Consider the following 23925-nt stretch of genomic DNA (forward strand, 5'->3'; position numbering starts at 1 on the left):
TACCTTGCTTTAACCAAACAAACATATAATGAAATAGCTTCGGGCTTCAATATACATTTGATACGAACAATGGTTCAAGAACAACTAGGTGGACATTGAACATTGATGAAACAAAACAGTACGGTATTTAAAATTCACTATCTACACCATATAGATATCTAAATTTTATTATGACAAGAAGAGACAAATTGAGATTATGTGTCAGAATCTATTGAGCTTATTGATATATTTTTTTTTAATATAGGACATTATAAGTATCATCATTCATACATCTATCAATTAGAGTATACACATTACAATCGTGGGTGTCTGATGCTGTTTGGTTTGAGGCAAATTAACCTTACACCCAGGATTTGTATAGCGATATACTAAACAAATCCTGGCTTAAGCTTTTAAGCTTTAAAATGTAGATATTTGATTAAAAAAAAAATTACGTGCACATTTGGCGCTTTGCTTTTGTGCAATTTAAAAAAAAATATAGTACAAAATGTATTCATTTAAGCCACATGGTTATATTTCGTTTGTGCATAAAAAACACACTTCTGTGCGATTTGAGAGGTGGCATAAAACGGAAAAGTTTACATATACATTATTTTTTTAAACGAACTACTCCCACTAGTACGTAATTTTTATGACCACGTGCATATAGGTTACCTAATGTATTGAAAACTTGCAAAACCAGAGTAACAACCTATGTGGAAAACAAATCATTATAAAGACATTAAAATTGAGAATGGAAATGGGGAACGTGTAAAAAAGAAATAATCCGACCAAAGAGCAGAAAACAGCCTAAACCAACCAATGGGTCTTGAACAATGCTAAGAAATCTCACACACGGAAGCGGGCTTCGGTTGTTCCCTAAACACAAATGTGTACTGATCTGTACTAGTTCAGTGAAATGGAATAAATAAACACAACCACGGCGTAGACCATCCGACAATAAAAGATCAGTAATTAAGAATCGGAATTTATAAAACGCATTTTATCGAAATATATAGAGCGGGTGCTGTGATTTACGATGAATATATTTCATTTATTTGAACTATTTACCAGTATCCTTGGCGCAAATGAAACGCACAGGCAAAGAACACGGCTTGGTGTGGACACAGAATCGATATCTCTTTCTGTGCATATGACAATGTCGAACTTAAAAGAACCCTAAAGTATTTAATGAATTATGGAAAATTATGAAAGAGATGCAAACTACCATTAGATATCCATCCGTAACCATAAACCGGTCACATAAAGCATCTTCACAATCAATGTGCTTATAAGGAGTATATTCGCCACGATAATAAAAGATATAAAATCTCGAAACTTATTTTTTTCTTAAAAGTTTCTCTGAAATTAAGCCACTTTTACAGGAGGAGATGTGGATGGACGAACGAACTTGCATAATTAGACGAACCTGACATTGATGGATAATACTATCAGGGACTGATAATCCAACAGCGGCAGGCTGTTGTCGTACCGCGATAACGACATTCAACGACGTCACTGGCATTTACACAAAAGAAATATGGCGGGGCTTACCATGTATCCAACCCTTTTTATGCGTTGAGAAGTATTGTAACAGTATAGAATTAAAACACATCCAACAACATGACAAAAACCATGATCATTCAGTTAAGATAGAACAATACAGAAGATGTGTTTTTTTTAAACAAAGCGCAGATATACCTCAATTCAGATTAATATAAAATGAATAATGGTATATAAACAAACAATTGCCATTTTATTTTTTATAAAGAAAGCTGTTAACCTAAAAAATAAAAAGCAAACAATTTTTAAGAATGATAAAAAAAAACCACTTGAGAGCATCAGAAGAGTACTAACAGAAGAGACATTACCATAGGTCTAGGATCATTAAGACTTACCCACAAGAGGTATCAATAGATTTTGCAATTACTGAAGCACTTGTTACCAGGCGTATGGTTTGCAGATTTTCTGGGGCTGATAGTTCACAGCTCCTAGGGGTAATGACTAAGAGGTAGACAAATAAACGGATACTTTGATATAATTTTACGTAGTTACAGCATATGTGTCTGGAATAACCTTCATCAAGAACGCTCGAAATAAGAAGTTTTTTAACAGCAAAAAACGCGGGAAAGCACATCTTGAATACTGAAAGGATCGACGACAGTTTACCATACATACACCTTGTCCTATATGAGCTTGTAACCTTAGCTTTGGTAATATTACAAAATATAATGAACTGGAAATTCAAATAAACAACATGTATCATTAAACATGAAAACCCTCAGGGACTGAAATCTATCAGAAGTGGTCCCGAATCAGCGGTAGTAAAATAATCGAATAGTATATGTGCTCCGCGCCACAACTCAGTCGTTTCTATAGAAATTAGGTACCGCTAAAAAAAAGAGAGCTACAATTTGCGATGTATCCTCAATCACCCAATAGAATCTGTATTTATTCAGGAGACGGTTGTTTTTAGGGTCATTTGTTTTCTGTCCGAAATTCTGGTTGAAAAATACAAAATATGAAGTAAATTGTGCATATATGCAAATGATGCATACATTCTATAATGAAATTAAAAGTACACTGAATCGAGGTTTTACTTAGATGTTTAACTTTTATTGTTTTCAGCACGACTTGTATTATTAAAACTTATACTTAATTCCGGTTTGCAATAATAATGAATTGGTCTTTAAAACATGGGTTATGTTTTAATTTCCTTCTTGCAAGTCCTGTCAACTCACGCGTAATTCTATCACAGTTGTTGTTACATGGTACGTGCAGAAAAATATCCATTTCAATGCTCTAAATTATATTTCATGTTCATTTTATGGAATTATCCTATAGGAATAAGTTTCTGAATGAAAATTAGTGTAGATTTGCGGTATTTTATTTATCTGGCATGTTAATTGCATGTACTTGTCCATAATTACGTGTCATTGGCGCATGTTATTGGTGATTATAAGAATAAATTGAATTGATCGTATAACCTCAGTGGGAGGATTGATTGCAGTGTAAATTTCAGTGCCTGTATTTTGTTTCGTATACATTTCATTCAAAGTACAAATGGGGAAACTTTGGTTTTAATTGGTACGATAATAGCATATTTGAATTCTTAGGAGATGGATCCGATTAGTACTGGTAACATTAGAATTATGCATAGTTGATAGTATGATTTAATTGTGACGTTAACTAACAAAATACAGTGCTTTGAAAATCAAGGATTGTCAGAACATTACTAAGTATTAGACATCGATAGATCACAATTTACCTTTTAGATGTGGCAAATGTTTTAAGTGGTTCATTATACTTATTATGGTATGTATGATCAGTGGAATAATGGTAAAAGCAGTCATAACAACCGTTTGAAACCCATACAAGCACAAAAAATAACGTTAAGAATTAGAAGTCCCTCTGTAAGTGCCGATCTAAAGATTTTATTGACTGTTTTTATGAGATCTCAGACATTTTGAATATTTCGGCTCACAACACTTTTGATCTCAAGAGTTCAAGAAATGGCTTGTGAATTTCAATCCCCAAAAGACTGAAAGTATGATTTATGCAAATGAACAGCCCTACCTTACGCCTTAAAGATGATTACACAAGAGTGCAAATAGTAAGAAAGCACACCAATCTACGTGTATTTTTGTCCAGTAACGGAATGACCATATTGAATATATATTTTCAAAATCTGACACAAGAATAAATATAATGAGGAAAATGAAAAAAAATCTTGATAGGTTTACTCTTGAAAAAATTTGTTCGCCCAATTCTCGAATCTGCAGACGTCGTTTGGGACTCTCAAGATAAGAATTTAATTACTTAACTTGAGAGAATTTCCAGCCAGATGCTACGCGTATTGCCATGGAATGCACTAAATTTACCAGTATTAATAAAAAAAAATGTTGAAACTCGACTGGAAAAATTATGTCATAGACGATGCAATCGTAGATTAATTCTTTTTGTATAAAATTTTGAATAACAAAACTCCAGAGTATTAAAGAGACTTAATGCGTGATTCAGTGGGAAGTAGTCAAGACCATAATACACTACAAAGAAATAATATTACATAGTTCAACACACGGACCGAAGCCTACATATGGAACACACTGACTTTAAACATCAGAAAGTGTGAATCTCTAACATTATACCAAAAAACAAATCCGCACTCAAAATATAAAAGTCTCAAATTGAATGTATAACTATGTAGGTTATCGTATTGGACAAATAATACATGCTCGCTTAAGCAGAGGCAGATTTAGGGGAAAGGGTTGTGTGCCCGGTCCCCTTTAAGAACAACATACCGGTATATGGTTTATGCAGACATTTTATCAGTTCTTTTTTAAACGTTGTCTATAGTCATTGCAATCTGTCATGTCAAAGTTGACACCAATATTTTGCTTTTTGGTTCAACAGTACCGATCAGTACCCTCAGACGAGCAGGGTGGCCTTCCGCTTTGTTTGGTGCAGAAATACATTATCAAAAGCAAGCTTTTTCAATACTTGACGGTACTGCTTCATCATAAAAATGAAATAAAACCAAGCATTTCACACTGTATACATAACAAAATGTCGTGGTTATTCTTTTCTTCGACTACATATGTCACCTTTTTTATATTCATATATTTATTGCAGAGACTACCAATATTTGCATTTGTGCTTTGATCAATAAGTGCATTACTTGTATACTAGGAAGCGTATTTGTAAAAGCACTTACGCTTGTTTCTAAATCCTAGATATTTATTTCATGTGTATTATATTGTTGTTATGTGATGATTCAACTGAATTGATATTGTTTATACCCAGTATACCATGATGAAGGTTTATTTAGAAACAAGAGCGCATTGAAAAACATTTGCAATTCTTTATATTCGAACGAATGACTTCAACTTTACCAATATGAAACCATTGTTATTTTTTCCCTAAAAGCAACAACCTTATATCAACTACATCTATGATAGGAAACGATTGGTTTAAATTTTCATGAAACAGATAGGAGTTTCATTTTTCGGACACCATTTTTCATGTTTCCCTTGCTGTAGAGAGATTTGAAGATTTGTTCACCCCTAATCATTCTTATATGTGTCTTTTCGTGGGTGAAAAATCTTCACATCTCCCCAAGCCAAGAGCAACGAATCTTTTATTCCATGGTTTATACCTTTTGACTTTTCTTGGAGTTTTTCTGTTTCTGTTTGCTTTTATACGACCATTATAAACATATCTATTAAATGTAAATTGTGAAAAGGGATATTTTAATTGCAATTCAAGAGTCATTCAAACTTTTCGTCATCTATTTAACCAGCAGACACAAGTTTGATAATTGTGGTTGTTTTCACGAAAAATATGTGGATCAGACATTTGTGATTCTGAGCTATGTAAGCAAAATCCGTTTGTTTTCTCAATCATACAGCGACATCTTAGATGACGTCGTCAGTAGAGTTTTATCTACATGTAAATATCGTTTTAGTATTTCTTAATGCCCAGTCCTTATCTTAGAAGTATTTCATACGTAGTTAACCGTACAAGCAATTCTATATGAATGGCTTTGATATATTGTTGATATATATGTTTTGTAATTTACTGGTGAGGTGAAACGTAAAAACAAAAAACATATTGTATTGTATTGCTCGATAAATCGAATTCACAATAATCATAAAAGCTTATCAATGTTTATTATAGACCTTAATAATTCACAATCTCCTTGTTTCATTAACTACGAGTAACGATTTTATTACTGGCCAATTTGCTTTAATTTCGTCCAATAATACGATAGTTACTATCATCTGGGATGGTAGAGTATATATGTCTCTAACTTCATTCATAAATGGTATTATTGATTTTTTGGAAAGTTATGGAATGAAAAGAAGTCACTGTACACTTATTAATAAACTGACCACTTTTGGTGTAGTTATCTTTAAGTTGGGTATCGGAAGATCTCGTATAGCTAACCATTTTTCAAATGTTTACATTTATTGTCCATTATTTATTGCAAAAGAGCCATAAAAAGTCGAAAATCGTCATTTCATGGCATTTATCTCTTAAAGTTTCAGTAATATTTGTGTTTTTCTTTCTTATTTCCGTGCTTATTAAAAAGAAGATGTGGTATGATTGCCAATGAGACAACTCTCCACAATCGACCAAATGACACAGAAATTAACAATTAAAGGTCACCGTACGGTCTTCAAAATGAACAAACCGCATAGTCAGCTATAAAAGGCCCCGAAATTGAAAATGTTAAACAATTTAAACGAGAAAACTGACGGCCTAATTTATGTAGCATCTATTTCTGATACAATCTTCACCAGGGAAAAAAAAGGAGGCGCGGCATGATTGCCAATGAGAAGAAAGCTTTCCACTAAAAGATCAAAGTACAAGGGTGTCCACAAACGACATAAGGTTTTGCAATTCATATATAAACAGAACATAAAAATTACTAAGCTAACTATTCTTTCATTAGTTTTCTCGTTTGAATTGTTTTACATTGTCATATCGGAGATTTTATAGCTGACTATGCAGTATGGGCTTGGCTCATTGTTAAAGGCCGTACGGTGCCTATAGCTGTAAATGTCTGTGTCATTTTGGTCTCTTGTGGACAGTTGTCTCATTGGCAATCATACCACATCTTCTTTTTTTTATATATATATCAGCAAAAACCGCGTTTTAGAATCGAAATAACTCTATCAATGTATCATGCTATGTTCTATGCTCATTTTAACATTGTTAAATAGGCATTATATTTTTCAACATTAAAATACCTCGTTAAAGCTCGGTATAAAGATATTGACAAATATAATGCCTATCCATGTTAAAATGAACAAACGGCATGGCATGATAGAATTATTTCTTAAATAAACCATAATGGCTTAACACCATAAAGACTTAGAATGTGAAATTGTACCCATATAAGAAGCAGATTTTTGAAAAAGCCTACGGAGCAGATGAGTTAACAATATTGTATTGTCCAATTGCATATCATAAGCCATCTACGTTCATATCCGTAAATATAGATATTTTAAATTAACACCCTGAAGTATCCAAGTACACCCTGAATTGTACACAAGCTAAAGTTGAAGATCATTCTGGCAATTTCTCAACTTTACATTTTTTGGTTTCTTGGTTTTTCCGATTTGGTAGTATATAGGTATCGGTGGAAATCCTTTATGTTTTATATTATTTTTCTGAAATCCGATAGAATATGTTTTAATTGACAAATTTCTTTCTTTTATGATATAGATTGAATACAGACTCTTTTACGAATTTTAATTGCCAGTATATTTGATCAAACTTCTGATTTTGCACATATGAGTAAATACTCCAGGAAAATAAAACTTCCTTTGTTCCCTCGATTTTTTATTAAGAGCCTCTAACAAATAAAAATATAAAATCAATATAAAGATACTATTATCAATCGGTGATCTCCTGCTTAACGTTAAATAGATTTAAATTAACCTAAATTAAAATATACAATTATTGTCTTTTGGTCGGTAAGTAAATGGTTTCATTGTCTTTGAAAACCAGATATTCACTGAGGCTGACGACCGAAGTGAATATCAGCTTTCCAAAAGTCAATGAAACCACATTTTTACCGAAACAATAGACAGTAATTGTTCTTTTCTTAGCATATTGACTTGCAGAAAAAGTATAGATATTCACCTCGCAATACGTCACATGCTTTTACGTGTATACTTTTGGTAATTACTGAAATTGTTTGATGCACAATTGGTTTTGTTAACTAATTGTCCCTCATAGCATAATCATAAGTGCTCTCTCGTAAAAAGGAATAGTATTGTCATTGACATTCCGTATTTCGAGAGAGATCATGTATGCAATGACTATTAGTGCAACTTGTTTATTCACTTTCTGTTAGAATTTTGAAGTACCTATCATTCCATCCTGATTATAAAATACCGTTATAAAGGTGGTTCCAAATATAAGCGTCTTTTTACTCATTTATGTACATAAATTTGAGACTGTTTGCAAAAACATTGGTCTTGCTTCAAATCCCTTTCTTTTGTTTCTTTCTTACTTATTTATGTTTTCTGAAAACTGCCAGTATACTAATTACCCTTCCTCTGTAGATGTCAGTATAACGGTGATCTCTTAGTTTTAGACTAAAGGGGCAAAATTGAAAAAAAAATAAAATAAGGAAGGGACATGTAGCTAGACATTCAGCCATTTTGAAAGGGGGCCCCAACCCAGGACAAAGGGGGTGTTCCAACCATTGATCGTCCAAATAAAAAGGGGGGTTCCAACCTCGGAACCCTCCCCCCTGGATCTGCCACTGCAAGTCTACTAGAATAAATAAGCACGCAGTTAGTTTTGATCTCTTGTTACGTTAACAAACGACAAAACAATAAAGCCTGTGTATCCGACAGATAAAATAAAGTATTATTGATGTTTCAAGATGTACTAAATATTCCTTTGGGGTAGCTGGGAAAACAACAACTCTACTTCCCTTGTAATATACAGAGACATATTCTTCATTTGAATCAGATTTATTGAAGACAATAGTATGTCTGTCTTTTTAAACTGAATCATTGCGCAGAAGTGTAGACGTTGCCCTTCTTAGAATTCCCCGTCGGTGCATTATGAAACAACACTCCATTCCGAACCAGATTATTATAAGTCCAATTGTCATAGTGGCACAGAAAAATGAAAATGCGATACATATGGAAAATATTATGTTGGAATTGTTAACTTGATCTTGCGTCACCCATGGATTGGAAGAGAGTCTTTCAAATTCTCTATCAGCACTGACCGTCAACATAGCGGTGACACATGTCACTATAACAAGAAATACAATGACAGCTGTCATTATTGCACGTTTTCGTCTGTTGAAAGGACGACCCCTCTCTATCTGCCACGTCAGATTTTGTAATGCCTGTAATTAAAAGAAAAGTATCTTATTTGATTTAAAAAGAACAATCACATATTGTAAATAAAATTGCGTTAGTATGAGTATATCACATAATGCTAACTATAGAACACAGAACTGGCCGGAGCTGTGATGTCATGAATTGTCCGAATACTATAATATATGCATCTGCTTTCTGTTTTTATAGATATCATACAACATTGCCATCTGATTCCATATTGCAGTCACGACGATTGTGCAAATTTGAAAAATTGGTTGATTGATGCTTGTAAACCGATTGAATATGATTGATTGGTATCTTTGCGAGTTGATTGATTGTTTTTCGTTGTAGGACGGCAAGCCAGGGCCGTAACTAGCCTCTTTTAATAGTGAGGCAAAATATATTCGCCTAACGGAGCGAGGCGAAAAATTTTGGGCGAGGGGTCTGGGGGCCGCTTAAGGCCCCCAGAGGCTCTGAGAAAAATAACGCAAAATCGTGCATTCTGAGCGTTTCCCAGACTCTTTCTTGCATTGAAACGGCTTAATTAATTTTAAGATATTTTTTTCGACAATCAGGTCCCAAAGCAAAAACAAAGATTCATTGTAATTTAAGACTTTTAGGTATTAGAGACAACATTAAAAGACCGATATGTAGGATAAAGCAAAAATCGTAATTCTCATAATTATTAATACCGTATCTGTCTGTTTGTTCTTGTACTGTATTGTTATTAGACTTTGGAGATTTTTTTATGACTAGATTTAAATATAGTGACATTGCAGTATTATACTTTAAGTACTAGTACTGCTTAAGTCCACACTAGGGACCATCTTCACCTTATTTTACGATCTTTTACGGTATTAATGATTCTTTAAAAGTATTGTTGAAGACCATCCGGCAACTATCAAGATGGAGAACAGAACACAAACTTTGACCATTGATCATTTGTATTTTTTCTATGCATTGACTTTGTGTGCGATTATGTCCCCATACTCCTTTATTATCTGTTAAAGGTTCTCAACACGACTTGATGCAAATTTAACCTTTCAATCATAAAAGGTCATATATGGCAATACCTTGTTTTTTTCTTCAAATTATTTGATACCGGGAAATATGTGACCTTACTTTAATTCAAACCATGTCAGCTATCTAGTTTTATTTACAATAAAACAAACTGTTTTGTATTCTTTGATATCAACTCTGAAAACTAAAATGAAACTAGAAACACGAATAACGAAAAACATCCAGGGGATACACCAGAGAGTGAAGAGAACGTCTTGCTTCTTGCAAGACACTTTCCGTGAATTTGATATGAAAACAACCTTTTGTTTCATTTTTTTTTTTTATAATTTTTTACATGAGGCATTTGCCTCATTTGCCTCAATGTAGTTACGGCCCTGCAAGCTACCTGTTTTATCGGTTATAATCAACCATTTTCATGTTGATCATTTCGCATATGCATGTCAATGAACTATTCACCGATTCGTGTATACCGGATATTTATGACGAGGAGCTTAATTTATTAAATTCAAATATACAGTTTTCATGAACAAGGACATTTTTTGTTAAATATCTTGACATATATTGTTATGATTGAACAAATATTGTGTAGATATTCATATCCAAAAGAAGTTTTATCATTTCCCTTTTGTAGGAGCTGTAATTCTTTGGAGTATGCTCACAAAAGTTCTTAATTTGATATCATTGTTATGCTGGTAATTGTTTAAACATTTAAAAAAAGAAGTAAAATAACACAGTAGTACTTTTAGCTATCTTACAGTTTGATATCTTCTAAGAAACAATTTTTACCAATGATATTTGGGAAGATCCGTAGCAACTTTACAGTTTTTGTGAAAAAACTTAAATAAGAAATGACGAGCACAAAAGAACTTAAATAGAGCCATACAAATAGTACATGCGTGCAAGATATCAGATACCATCTTGCATATTAAAATCACAGCATGCAGAAATTGCCCAATGTGGTCCTCTCTTCATTTTGAGCTTTTGCTGTCATTCAAAATCAAAGTTGTGGAACTTCATTTTATCATAACCGTTTGGAAAGCCATGGAATCAGTGTCCCCTCCATTTCAGGCTTGAACATAAAAACTGAATATCAAATAAACGACTCTGGTAATGTTTTAATTTTTTTGATGCAGGTTGGCTGCCAATGTTCAACACGGATTAACATAGAACCATATGGGAAAAACAAAGAACTCTTTTTATCAAAACATTCTATCAAACATCCAAACATACTATCCACACTGATCTGTGTCCACACTTGTTATGATTAAAATAAACTCAATGAACCCCAACACAAAAAAAAAATCACCCCTGGACCTTTCCCGTCCGTCAGTTAAATTCTGGAAAAACTGTGCATTCCGTGTAGGGTTAATGTCCTTCATTCAGTTTGAGTTCTATGAATTCTTTCGTTTGAAGAGATTCGATTTTGAAGGAAAACTTACCTCTCTCTGTAAATTTCCTGGTGTGCTAGGAGGGGTTATAGCACTAAACCTTACCTCTCTCTGTAGGATTCCTAGTGTGGTGGGATGAGTTATAGCACTAAACCTTACCTCTCTCCGTAGGATTCCTAGTGTGGTGGGAGGAGTTATAGCCGACTAAACCTTACCTCTCTCCGTAGGATTCCTAGTGTGGTGGGAGGAGTTATAACACTTAACCGTACCTCTCTCTCTGTAGGATTCCCGGTGTGGTTGGAGGAGTTATAGCACTAAACCTTACCTCTCTCTGTAGGATTCCTGGTGTGCTGGGAGGAGTGATAGCACTAAACCTTCCATGACAAATTTCACATTTGTTGGAGCCTTTATAGTAGACCCACTGTCTGAGACAACTCTGGTGGACTGAACTCATATTCCCTCTGCACAAACATTCTGTAGTTTTTATTTCCTCTCCTAGAACACAGATAAAAATAAACGTTCGTCTAAATAGCAGTTTGTATAGTTATTTCAGGATCAAGACTACAAGTAAACAATTGAAAATAACTATTGATGATGTGGTGCTTAACAAAAAACAACCCCTAAAAATCAAGATTTCCTACACATTTCATTTTATTAAAAAGATAATAAATTGGCATGACTTATTTATTGCATCTTATGTATCTTTATTGTTTCATACACCAAAGGACTAAATTTCATAAAAACAAACGTGGACACAGATAAGTGTGGATAGTAAATATTTCCTTTTTTTGTGTTAGTATGTTGACTGTTTTCCCCACATACATTGTTGAACTCCATCAGATGTTTCCTGGGTTATTTTTTGTTCCACCTCAAATTTGGTTAATTTTCAAATTCAAGGGGTCAAAAAGTGGGCTTTTCCCATATGAAATATGCATAATCCAACAGAATAAAAATCACTAGTAAATGTATAATCATACCTGTTTCTTTACCAGCCAGTTGACATATTCTACAAACTGAATCAGACGATGATGTTGATGAAACAGGTGTAGCGGGAAACAATACACTTTCACTGTGTGGGCTTACTGAATTCTCTGTACCTCGGTTCTCCGATCCACTACCAGACGATGACTGAAAATTAATAAGTGATAAACAATAACTGTACAATCAAATGAAAACCCTGAAAAAAAGATGAAAAACCAAAATCTATACAGCGAGTGACCATATGGATTGTGTATTGGTGCTAAGGATATATTTTTACGGTAGAAAGCGATCGCATCTTATCTGGAAGGGCACGAGAGATACTTAGTCTGGTTGTAGATAGTGAGTGCTTCTTTTTGTAACCTTATTTGGGTGTAAAAGTGATGACCGAAGCACATTTTGAATGAAGCGTAAAAGTCTGTAGATACTATAAATACCCAGCCAAAGGACACGTAAACTACAGCTATCTAGTCTTGCATGTTCTATATAGATTGTTTGTAAGAAAGACGCCAACATTAATGAAGAACTGAAGAAATAGTTCGGTATATGTAAAGCATCAATCACTTACAATACTTGGAAAATATCGAAAGCATGATGAATTACCTTGTTTTCAGACTGTCGGGGAAATCTATTAAATGCGACACATTGTCTTTGCATTTTAAAATTTAGTTTCTGTCTGAAATCTCTTCCAACATGTGATTATAGACCATTTGACATTACGCAGTGAAGTAAGGAATTAACAGCTGCACGAAACTATGTTTATATATAAACTCATCATAGATACCAGGACTAAATTTAGTATATACGCCAGACACGCGTTTCGTCTACAAAAGACTCACCAGTGACGCCCGAATTCAAAAAAGTTAAAAAGGCCCAAAAAATGTACGAAATTGAAGAGCATTGAGGACCAAAATTCTTAAAAGTTTTGCCAACTACATATAACACTTCAAATTTGTTTACAGAAAGAAGGATGTGCATTTGTCAAATGTAACTGAAAACTTTAATCGAAAGAGTAGTTTCTCGATTTATCAGTTTCTTAAAAACATGAACTAAACCTTTGCATCGCTTTTTAATCTTAAAATGTAAAGAGTAAAATTAATGATACATGTACATGCATATTATCATTAATTTTTGGGGTTCAATTTGAAATACAATGACAACCAACAAGAAAATAATAAATATCAATTCAACTTGTAATTGTCCAAAATATTGCTAAAATGTTGAACTATGAGCGCCGTACATCAGTCATTCTTGCAGAAATATCTGCCAAAAACTTTTGGTAGTCTTTCGTTTGTTCACCCAGGCACTTGTTTTCTATATTATATAGTAGATCTTGCCATGGATAGAAAACAAGTGCCTGTGTTTGTTCATGATGGAAATATATGAACTTTAAATTTTGTTTAGTTTTGTCAAGTTAAGACATAATCAGTTTGATCTTTGTCATTTATGATCCATTATTTCTGTCTTGTTTTCGTATTTAACAATTTAGCATAACGTGGATTCCAGATTCAAAAAAAGAGGAGTTATCTTTTAAAAAAATATGAAAATATGTTGCGTACAATAAATCGTTAAATCTCATCCTTGAGAAGTTACTGTGTCGATCCTAAGGTACAATTAATAAATTTACCTGCAGTAAAAACATTTCTTCATCATTTTGCGAAGTTGAATTTGGTACTTTCTTATCTTTGTCCTTATTTCCACAATTCACATTTGATGACATTTCGATGTGTACATTACTTGATTGTAAGACGTTATCTTCATCCGTGTTTGTTTTGACGAGCGGATTATCATCATCTTTCTTATCCATAGTAGTTCCTTTATGTTTCAGGATATACTTTAAAACTACATTTTTTATCACAACTACACGAATTTATCTGAGACGTAACGTTGTGCTTACTTTTCATGACGTCACATGACAAATATATGTTCGGGAAAGTTGAGCATCGTTCTTTGCATCGTTCTTTGCGCAAGGCTATTGCAGATCATAATTCTAATTGAACTCGAAAGCTACAATCGCACCCGGATAATCAACCGTTAAAGATCTTTTCAAGCGCAGTGTAAATACTCGACTGTAAATCGTGCAACAAAATTAGAGAATAGATGTACATGTACTATGATTCTACTATGATGAAAACATATCTCTACAACCCTTCCCACGGTGTAGAATGGTAACCGACTTATCGGGTTTTTTTCGGCGTTTCCGCACTAATCGGGTTTGGCAAGGGACTTATCGCGTTTTGTTTCCAGACAGTGTGACTCAAAATGAGCCAAATAGAAAAGAAGTCGTAAGTGTTTGTGTTTATATGATCACGGAAGGCACCGATGATCTAAGTTTGCAAAAATTTTCACTCATGGCTTTTTCAAACAGCTCCACACTAAACAGGACAACCGGCAGAACACAGCTTCTAATGGTGTATTTTCCGTTCAAATACACAGTATATTAGAAAGTGGACTTTTTGTGTTCATTATTTTCATGCAAAATACATGTTAGAACCACTTGTGTGTGTAACATAAAATATTGTCCCCCATGGAATATTGTCTGTCGGACAAAATTACATATAGAATATTGTCCACTGACAGTATTTCAGAATGAAATATTGTCCCGGACAATATTTCATTATGAAATAGTGTCCTTGTCCATGAATTTTTTTCACCTTCTTCTGGACAATATTTCACTATGAAATTCTGTTCATGACAATACGTAACTATGAAGTACTGGCTTTGAACTTATTTTTTAATCGAATTATTACACGGTTAGAAATAGTACACAAGCATGCAGCATGCACATTTTTAGATTTATAACTGAAATTGTTTTGTATAGTAAGGAATTTATATTATTGATAATAGTGAGCTTCAAATTTGCATATATACTAGATACATTACAAATGGTTAATTATAAATTAAAGAATTGTCTAACTTATGTTTCATTTTATTACAGTATACTGTACAAATATAAGTAATGAACTGACAATCACTTATTTTGTAAATATATACACAGGCACGTGTCTCAGGAAAAACTCTCTAACATGAATATATGTTGATAACCTCCCCTTCATGTGACAAAATTCCATGACAATCTGTCTATGAAATATTGTCTCAATACTCACAATATATAACCAAAATATAACCTCCCTTTAACAGGCAATATTGTCTCAATTCACACAAAATATAACCTCCCTTAACAAGACAAAATTCCATAGCATTCATCTGTGAAATATTGTCTTTATACAGACAAAATTTCGCTATGAAAATTTGTCCTTCTCTGGACATTTTTCCATAGACGAGGACAATATTTCATGATACATAGTTATGAAATATTGTCTTGTGATACAATATTTCATAGGAAAATATTTTGCTTTACATGTGCATTCAAAAACTAAAAACATCATATATTAAAGCTGTTTCCAAATTGCTGGTGAGCGGACTAATCGGGTTTCCCGAAAATGACGTGTTTTTTTCTTCCATACACTTAATATAGTATACCTATTAATTATAGTACCTGAGATATGGAATTGACCACGAAAACTTATCTTTGTTCACTGATCCATGGAATAAGGTCAAGGTCAAATTAAACTTTCTGACACCGACAGACACGAGGGCCTTGCTAGATACTAGATATAGTTATCCTATTACTCATTATAAGAGAGAAATTGGCATTACAAATAATCTTCAGCTTCTTTTCAAGTATTTACTGAACCAGGAAAAAGAGGTCAAGGACAATGGACACATTTACAAATTTATTCGTTCAGTGTATGTTCAATTTGTTACCTTGAAAATAAACTTAACTTCTGAGCTGCCTTTTTCAAGAAATGCTTATTTTATACTATTTTTAAAATCAGATTTCTTAGTTCAATAGTTTGGGCTGTCATGGACTTTGGTCATGAAATGTGAATATGGAATTAAGTTCCTTTGAAACATTCCTATTAAACTTGCTAAAACTTACATTAAAACCTTATACCTCTACTTGAAATTATCAATAATTTTGAAGGAAATTTGTATTTGAAGTTAGACATCCAAAAGTCTTATATGGATAAGGAAATTATCAAAGTTTAGTTCCAGTGTTGTGTTGTTTTATGTGCGGATAAATTTTAATGTTAGAAAAATACCAGCCATATTTGTGCAATTTAGGAACTTATAACTTAATTATGTTCTTGACAAATATCAAACTGCTACTTATAACTGCTTTATACAGAGAACTTATTTATCACTACTTTAGCAGGGAGTAATGCTAGAGTTTTAATATATATAGGGTGTACCACTGCATCACGTGTGATAAGATATTTATTAACTGGAAGCAGTTAAATTTTCAATTTCAAAATGCTAGGCTCTCAGATAAACATTTCAGAATTTACTGTCACGATTACAAAATATGTATTACACAAGATTTGGTGTTTGAATCTGTTTCTCTAATGAATTTAAGACAATATGCAGACAATCCTAATCCTTCTCTTCAAATGACTTGCAGAAAGATATTCTTTCCTGTGATATCAGCAGACATGGTCGCCTTTTTTTCATGATGCTACATAGTGAATTTATGATGGAAAGCAAGAAAATTTGATGTCATAATCGAAATTCGACTAATGAATAATTGAGATCAAGTAAAAATAAGCAGCAGGTCAGGAAAAGGACAAATCGTCCTCGAATAAGAGAATAAATATATGCAGTAACCAGATGCTCCACAGGGCGCAGCTTTATACGACCGCAGAGGTTGAACCCTGAACGGTTGGGGCAAGTATGGACACAACATTCAAGCTGGATTCAGCTCTAAATTTGGATTGTGATTAAATAGTTGACACAGCATAGGTTTTTGACACAGAATGAATGTGGTCTAATGAACTTAAAATATTTTTTTTGCCTTTGAGCAATTCACTATGCTGTTGAATATTAATCCTCTCAAAAAAACGTTTGAAGAAATTTTCTTTTTATTTATGAAATCTGAAATGAGAAAAATTGACCCCCCCACCCATTTTTTTTTTTTCACATCCCCCTTTCCCTTTTTCCAAAACTGATATCAATTCAAATTTCTAATGGAGTTTGCAACAATAACTACTCATTTAAATACATCATAAAATCAGAGACATATAATACATGTATTATATGTCTCTGATAAAATATTAAAATGTAAAATAAAGTGCTTGTTATCACTGAATGGTAAGAAGATTGTTTTAATTTATCAGTTAGTAGTAAAAGTGAATATACGTTGTATATTGTATAAAACAATGATTTAAGTTGATTCAACTACTATACTGGACAAAGAAAGATAACTCCAATTGCAAATTTCTTGCTATTGCACAATATTGTGCAATTAGATATTTCTTGCTATTGCGCAATACTGTGCAATTGAAAATATTTGCTATTGCACAATACTGTGAACAATATCAAAGAACCCCAATTATTCAATTTTTGATGAAATCAAACAAAGTTTAATTTGGACCCGATTTGGACCAACTTGAAAACTGGGCCAATAATCAAAAATCTAAGTACATTTTTAGATTCAGCATATCAAAGAACCCCAAGGATTCAATTTTTGTCAAAATCAAACTAAGTTTAATTTTGGACCCTTTGGACCTTAATGTAGGCCAATTTAAAAACGGGACCAAAAATTAAGAATCTACATACACAGTTAGATTCGGCATATCAAAGAACCCCAATTATTCAATTTTTGATGAAATCAAACTAAGTTCAATTTTGGTATTCCTAAACTGTTGGGACCAAAACTCCCAAAATCAAACCCAACCTTGCTTTAGTGGTCATAAACCTGGTGTTTAAATTTCATAGATTTCTATTTACTTAAACTAAAGTTATGGTGCGAAAACCAAGAATAATGCTTACTTGGGCCCCTTTTTGGCCCCTAATTCCTAAACTGTTCAGACCTCAACTCCCAAAATCAATACCAACCTTCCTTTTGTGGTCATAAACCTTGTGTTTAAATTTCATTGATTTCTATTTACTTAAACTAAAGTTATTGTGCGAAAACCAAGAATAATGCTTATTTGGGCCCTTTTTTGGCCCCTAATTCCTAAACTGTTAGAACCAAAACTCCCAAAATCAATCCCAACCTTCCTTTTGTTGTCAACAACCTTGTGTCAAAATTTCATAGATTTCTATTTACTTAAACTTAAGTTATTGTGCGAAAACCAAGAAAATGCTTATTTGGGCCCTTTTTGGCCCTTAATTCCTAAAATGTTGGGGATAAAAACTCCCAAAATCAATCCCAACCTTCCTTTTGTGGTCATAAACCTTGTGTTAAAATTTCATAGATTTCTATTCACTTTTACTAAAGTTAGAGTGCGAAAACTAAAAGTATTCGGACGACGACGACGACACCAACGTGATAGCAATATACGACGAAAAATTAAAATTTTTGCGGTCGTATAAAAATCTAAGTACATTTTTAGATTCAGCATATCAAAGAACCCCAAGGATTCATTTTTTGTTAAAATCAAACTAAGTTTAATTTTGGACCCTTTGGACCTTAATGTAGACCAATTTGAAAATGGGACCAAAAATTAAGAATCTACATACACAGTTAGATTCGGCATATCAAAGAACCCCAATTATTCAATTTTTGATGAAATCAAACTAAGTTCAATTTTGGTATTCCTAAACTGTTGGGACCAAAACTCCCAAAATCAAACCCAACCTTCCTTTAGTGGTCATAAACCTTGCGTTTAAATTTCATAGATTTCTATTTACTAATACTAAAGTTATGGTGCGAAAACCAAGAATAATGCTTATTTGGACCCCCAATTCCTGAACTGTTGGGACCTCAACTCCCAAAATCAATCCCAACCTTCCTTTTGTGGTCATAAACCTTGTGTTTAAATTTCATTGATTTCTATTTACTTATACTAAAGTTATTGTGCGAAAACCAAGAATAATGCTTATTTGGGCCCTTTTTTGGCCCCTAATTCCTAAACTGTTGAAACTAAAACTCCCAAAATCAATCCCAACCTTCCTTTTGTGGTCATAAACCTTGTGTCAAAATTTCATAGATTTCTATTTACCTAAACTAAAGTTATAGTGCGAAAACCAAGAAAATGCTTATTTGGGCCCTTTTTGGCACCTAATTCCTTAAATATTGGGACCAAAACTCCCAAAATCAATCCCAACCTTCCTTTTGTGGTCATAAACCTTGTGTCAAAATTTCATAGATTTCTATTTACTTAAACTAAAGTTATAGTGCGAAAACCAAGAAAATGCTTATTTGGGCCCTTTTTGGCCCCTAATTCCTTAAATATTGGGACCAAAACTCCCAAAATCAATCCCAACCTTCCTTTTGTGGTCATAAACCTTGTGTTAAAATTTCATAGATTTCTATTCACTTTTACTAAAAAGTTAGAGTGCGAAAAACTAGTATTCGGACGACAACGACAATGCCGACGACGCCAACGTGATACCAATATATGACCAAAACATTTTCAATTTTTGCGGTGGTATAAAAACTAAATGTAACAAGAGTTAGGCGATTACTTACCAAAGGCATTTGTTCTACTCATTTTTTGTCATCGATGAGATTGACACAGCAATGAAACATGACAATTGAACCCTTTTTAAAAATATGACAAATAGAATCATTTTGTCTCACAACTATAATTTAATAGTTAACTGCTAGTAGTCTGTTGTTATTTATGTATTATTGTCATTTTATTTTTCTTTGGTTACATCTTCTGACATCAGACTCGGACTTCTCTTAAACTGAATTTTAAATGTGTGTATTGTTATGCATTTACTTTTCTACATTGGCTAGAGGTATAGGGGGAGGGTTGAGATCTCATAAACGTGTTTAACCCTGCCGCACTTTTGCGCCTGTCCCAAGTCAGGAGCCTCTGGCCTTTGTTAGTCTTCTATTATTTTAATTTAGTTTCTTGTGTACAATTTGGAAATTAGTATGGCGTTCATTATCAGCTGAAGGATGCCTCCGGGTGCGGGAATTTCTCGCTACATTGAAGACCTGTTGGTGACCTTCTGCTGTTGTTTTCTTTTATGGTCGGGTTGTTGTCTCTTTGACACATTCCCCATTTCCATTCTCAATTTTATTGGATAACAAGATTCATCTATTAGTTGAGGTGTGCTTTGAACTAGCTTTCAATAACTGCTGTTGCTCTCAGATCGTACTTTGTGTTTTGTTTCTATGTTATTTGTTTGTTTTTGTATGTTTTGAAGCCGTTTCCACCTGTTTTTAAGTTGTTGTTTGGTTAATTGTTACAACACCATCTGAGGTTTAAAAGGAAGGGTCAAGTGCATTTTTATGCCCCACCTACGATAGTAAGAGGGGCATTATGTTTTCTGGTCTGTGTCCTTTCGTTCATCTGTCTGTTCTGCTTCAGGTTAAAGTTTTTGGTCAAGGTAGTTTTTGATGAAGTTGAAGTCCAATCAACTTGAAACTTAGGACACATGTTCCCTATGATATGATCTTCCTAACTTTATTGCCAAATTAGAGGTTTTATCCCAATTTCACGGTCCACTGAACTTAGAAAATGATAGTGTGAGGGGACATTCTTGTTGTAAATTGTTTGAAAGCTGCATATACAATGACAAATGTGGGTGTTGCTCATTGTTGAAGGCTGTATGCTGAACATTTATAGGTACCACATCATTTAGACTGGTGAATAGTTGTCTCGATCATTCATATTGTACCTCCTTATCTTCATATTGATTTAAACGACACAATAAGATTAAATTTGTTTTATTTTGTCTCTGTACAGTTGGTCATTACCCCTTTTTCTCTTCACTCATACACACATAAAGACAGAAATAAATTATAGACAGTTTAGGACAGACAGAAACAAAATGTACATTGTTTTATACAACAGGTTCATTCATCAATAAAAATCTGTAACATCTAAACAGTTCTTATAAAGGGTGCTTGTAACAACTGTTAATTTCAAATCAATGATTATTTCGCATTAAATTTCTTCTCCTAAGCTATGTGACATTGCGTACCACTGGTTAAGACTATAGATGATGCTGTTTCTTTTGTTCAATAATTAACCACTACTTATTACACGTATAGCTTTTTTTTTAATCCATGTCAACTTTGAATGCTTTACCGTTACAAAATAAAAGTTTTATGATAAATACTGAAACAAGAATGCATGTGTTGTCGTGCTGAGCATACCCAACTCAAAATTCATAGTATCAGAAAAGTGCACATACATTACAACTCATTTTGAGCTGCAGACCATATATAAAGTCATCCTGTCCACTACGAACTAAGAAAAGTTGTAAGTTCATTCAACATCCAAAAAATTAAAATCTTTGGCATATATTTAACATATCCAAAGAGTGCTCCGACTTTATAGTTATTAATATTGAGCTGCTGACCAATAATGAAGTCATTCTGTTTAGTAGTTTCTAATAAAAGTGTGGACGGACAGATTGACAAATTGAATGCCTCAGCTTTCAGAACTTCCAAGCTTAGGATGGTGTTTTTGTTTTGTTTTAAAGGCTACCCTGATGTATTCATAAAATAGTTACAGATTTCCTCAAGCAAAAACAATGTACATAGAAAAAAAGATAGTCTTATCAAAGAAACATAATAATTTGATACTAAGTAACAAGTTTATCCTCAACTTTTGTCTTTTAATTTGTAACTTTCACAAAATATAACTTCTAACCTTGTAAACAAACTTCTAGAAAAATATACCTTATTATTTCAATAACATCGAGATAGATAAAAGAAGTGAGAGAATACTTTATACACTATTGTACAAACTGTACATATTTACATATCTACACAAGTTATCTACACATGTACACAGTGAATTATTTACAGATGGCTGACAGATGAAAACATGTACAATGAATATTTACATGTTAAGGCTGTAAATAAATTGCCTAAGAGATCATAATAAAACAATGAATGATTTCCCCCCGTAGTTAATGCCCTTAATCATGATTTTTTTTCCCTCTCTGGCAGTAAGTTATATATGTATATCAATGACAGTACATTTCAATTTTTACTATAAATTTATATCATAAAGTTTCTACTTTTTTGTTTCTCCCTACTTCACTACTGAAAAAATAGTGAATGCATTATTGGTATTGAATTTTTTTTTTGTACCATAGTTATAATTATGATTTGACAGTCAAATCATAATCTATCTGATTTTTTTCAGTAAAAATGCTGAATATAATATTGAAATTAATCTTGAAAGTATGTAAACCATTGCCATTAGATTTTTTTTAAAATTCTTAAAAATCAAGAAATTTAAAAATCTAGCTCTACACATGCAATTGCATTTTGCTCATCATACATTATCAATGTATCATAGTTAACACCTGGTCCACAATAATTATCAGAAAATTTAATGGAATTGAAATTTTCAAGTTATTTTTTCCTTAACTTTTTTGTCATTACAATCAACATTAAACTCAAAACATTTCACTGTATTTAACATTTATTGCAAACAAAGAGAAACAACATCTTAAACGATGCCATCTATGTATAAATACTTCTTTTAATATGTAGCGAGAGCCCTTTACATAAAATGCTTTTTAATATTAGCAGTAAGAGATGTATAATATCATTATAAATGAAATGCTATACATATATTGTCAACTTAAGATACTTGTTGGTGGGTCAGAAATTTATAATTAATGGGCAACCTTTTAAATGCTTTAATCAATTTCAACAGTAAGAACAATAGTGAACCCATACTTTAAACAAAACTCCAACAATATCTGTATTTGGATACAAGCTAAAACAACTCTGACCATTTACGTGTAAAAGAAAATCATCTTCTTAAACAGCTAGATCTTTACTCTAAAATAAAGGGAGAAAACTCCAATTATAAAGCGAACAATTTTTAGAATCTGGCCTAAATTTTGTTATAAAAATATTTTGTGATCTTCTACATCAACAATAGGTTCTAAAACTTATATATATCTTCAATTCGTCTTAATCATGATTGTCAAAGTCAGAGCTAGGCCTAGATTTACCATAAAACTTTACAGTCAGTCTGAACAGTTTTAACAACTGTTTTCAGAACACTCAAATACCTTTAAAAATATATTTAAACAAAAAATTTCTGAGACCACCAACAGTGTATATATAAAACCCAATAAGGCATGTGAAGACCACTAAATAATGCAAAAGAACTATACTATCAGCTACTGTCTCAAAATATAAACACCCAAAATGAACAGAAAATATCTGCAATAACAAAAACAACTAACTGCTAACATAAAATTGCTGCCGACAAACATGTTACATGTTATATAAAAATACTGTTCAATATATTTTAAAATAAATTAAGTACAATGTATCAATGAAAATGACCCCCTCCGGAATCTTGATAACTGTTATAATGTTTTCGTTTGAACTTGTTTGATTTCTTTCGTTGATCCTGTGAATGATAGAGTTTCTGTGCGGGTTGATCATGAAAACCATGATTATATTCATGCACAATTGGTCCATTAGAAGGCATGTTTGTTCCATTAAAGTTTTGTTGTGATGTTGTTCCATTCTGGTTGAAGATGGGTGGGTTCTGTGAGGACGACTGAGCCATATCAGCAGAGGGTGGAGTGAATCCCACAGGTGAATTATTGTTGATATGATTTGCTGCAAAATGCTGGTTTGTTGATACACCTGTAATTTAAATTGAGCAACATAAATTACATATACTTATAAAGCTTATTTTATTTAGTACACCAGGAATCTAACTCAAGTGACCGGTAATAGTGCCCATTTTTTTTGCATAAGT

The 23925-nt window shown here is 32.9% G+C and overlaps 2 protein-coding genes across 3 annotated transcripts in view; both read right to left on the reverse strand.

Moving 5' to 3' along the window:
• Positions 1-8452: 8452 nt before the first annotated feature.
• LOC143045723 (uncharacterized) lies at positions 8453-14139 on the reverse strand. The gene is made up of 4 exons (XM_076218439.1): positions 13845-14139; positions 12217-12367; positions 11565-11734; positions 8453-8857 (listed from the first exon to the last, which is right to left on the reverse strand). Exons 1-4 carry the CDS (start codon positions 14022-14024, stop codon positions 8501-8503), a joined length of 858 nt encoding a protein of 285 aa, XP_076074554.1. The 5' UTR covers positions 14025-14139; the 3' UTR covers positions 8453-8500.
• Positions 14140-20890: 6751 nt separating this feature from the next.
• LOC143045733 (uncharacterized) overlaps positions 20891-23925 on the reverse strand; it is a 40897-nt gene continuing 37862 nt past the window's right edge. For both annotated transcript variants that reach the window (XM_076218457.1, XM_076218449.1), the window contains one exon: positions 20891-23810. In XM_076218457.1, the coding sequence (XP_076074572.1) occupies positions 23488-23810 (323 nt within the window). In that variant the 3' untranslated portion in view covers positions 20891-23487. The remainder of the gene's footprint in view (positions 23811-23925) is intronic.

Source organism: Mytilus galloprovincialis, chromosome 1, assembly GCF_965363235.1.
Source record: "Mytilus galloprovincialis chromosome 1, xbMytGall1.hap1.1, whole genome shotgun sequence".
Classification (NCBI taxonomy): domain Eukaryota; kingdom Metazoa; phylum Mollusca; class Bivalvia; order Mytilida; family Mytilidae; genus Mytilus; species Mytilus galloprovincialis.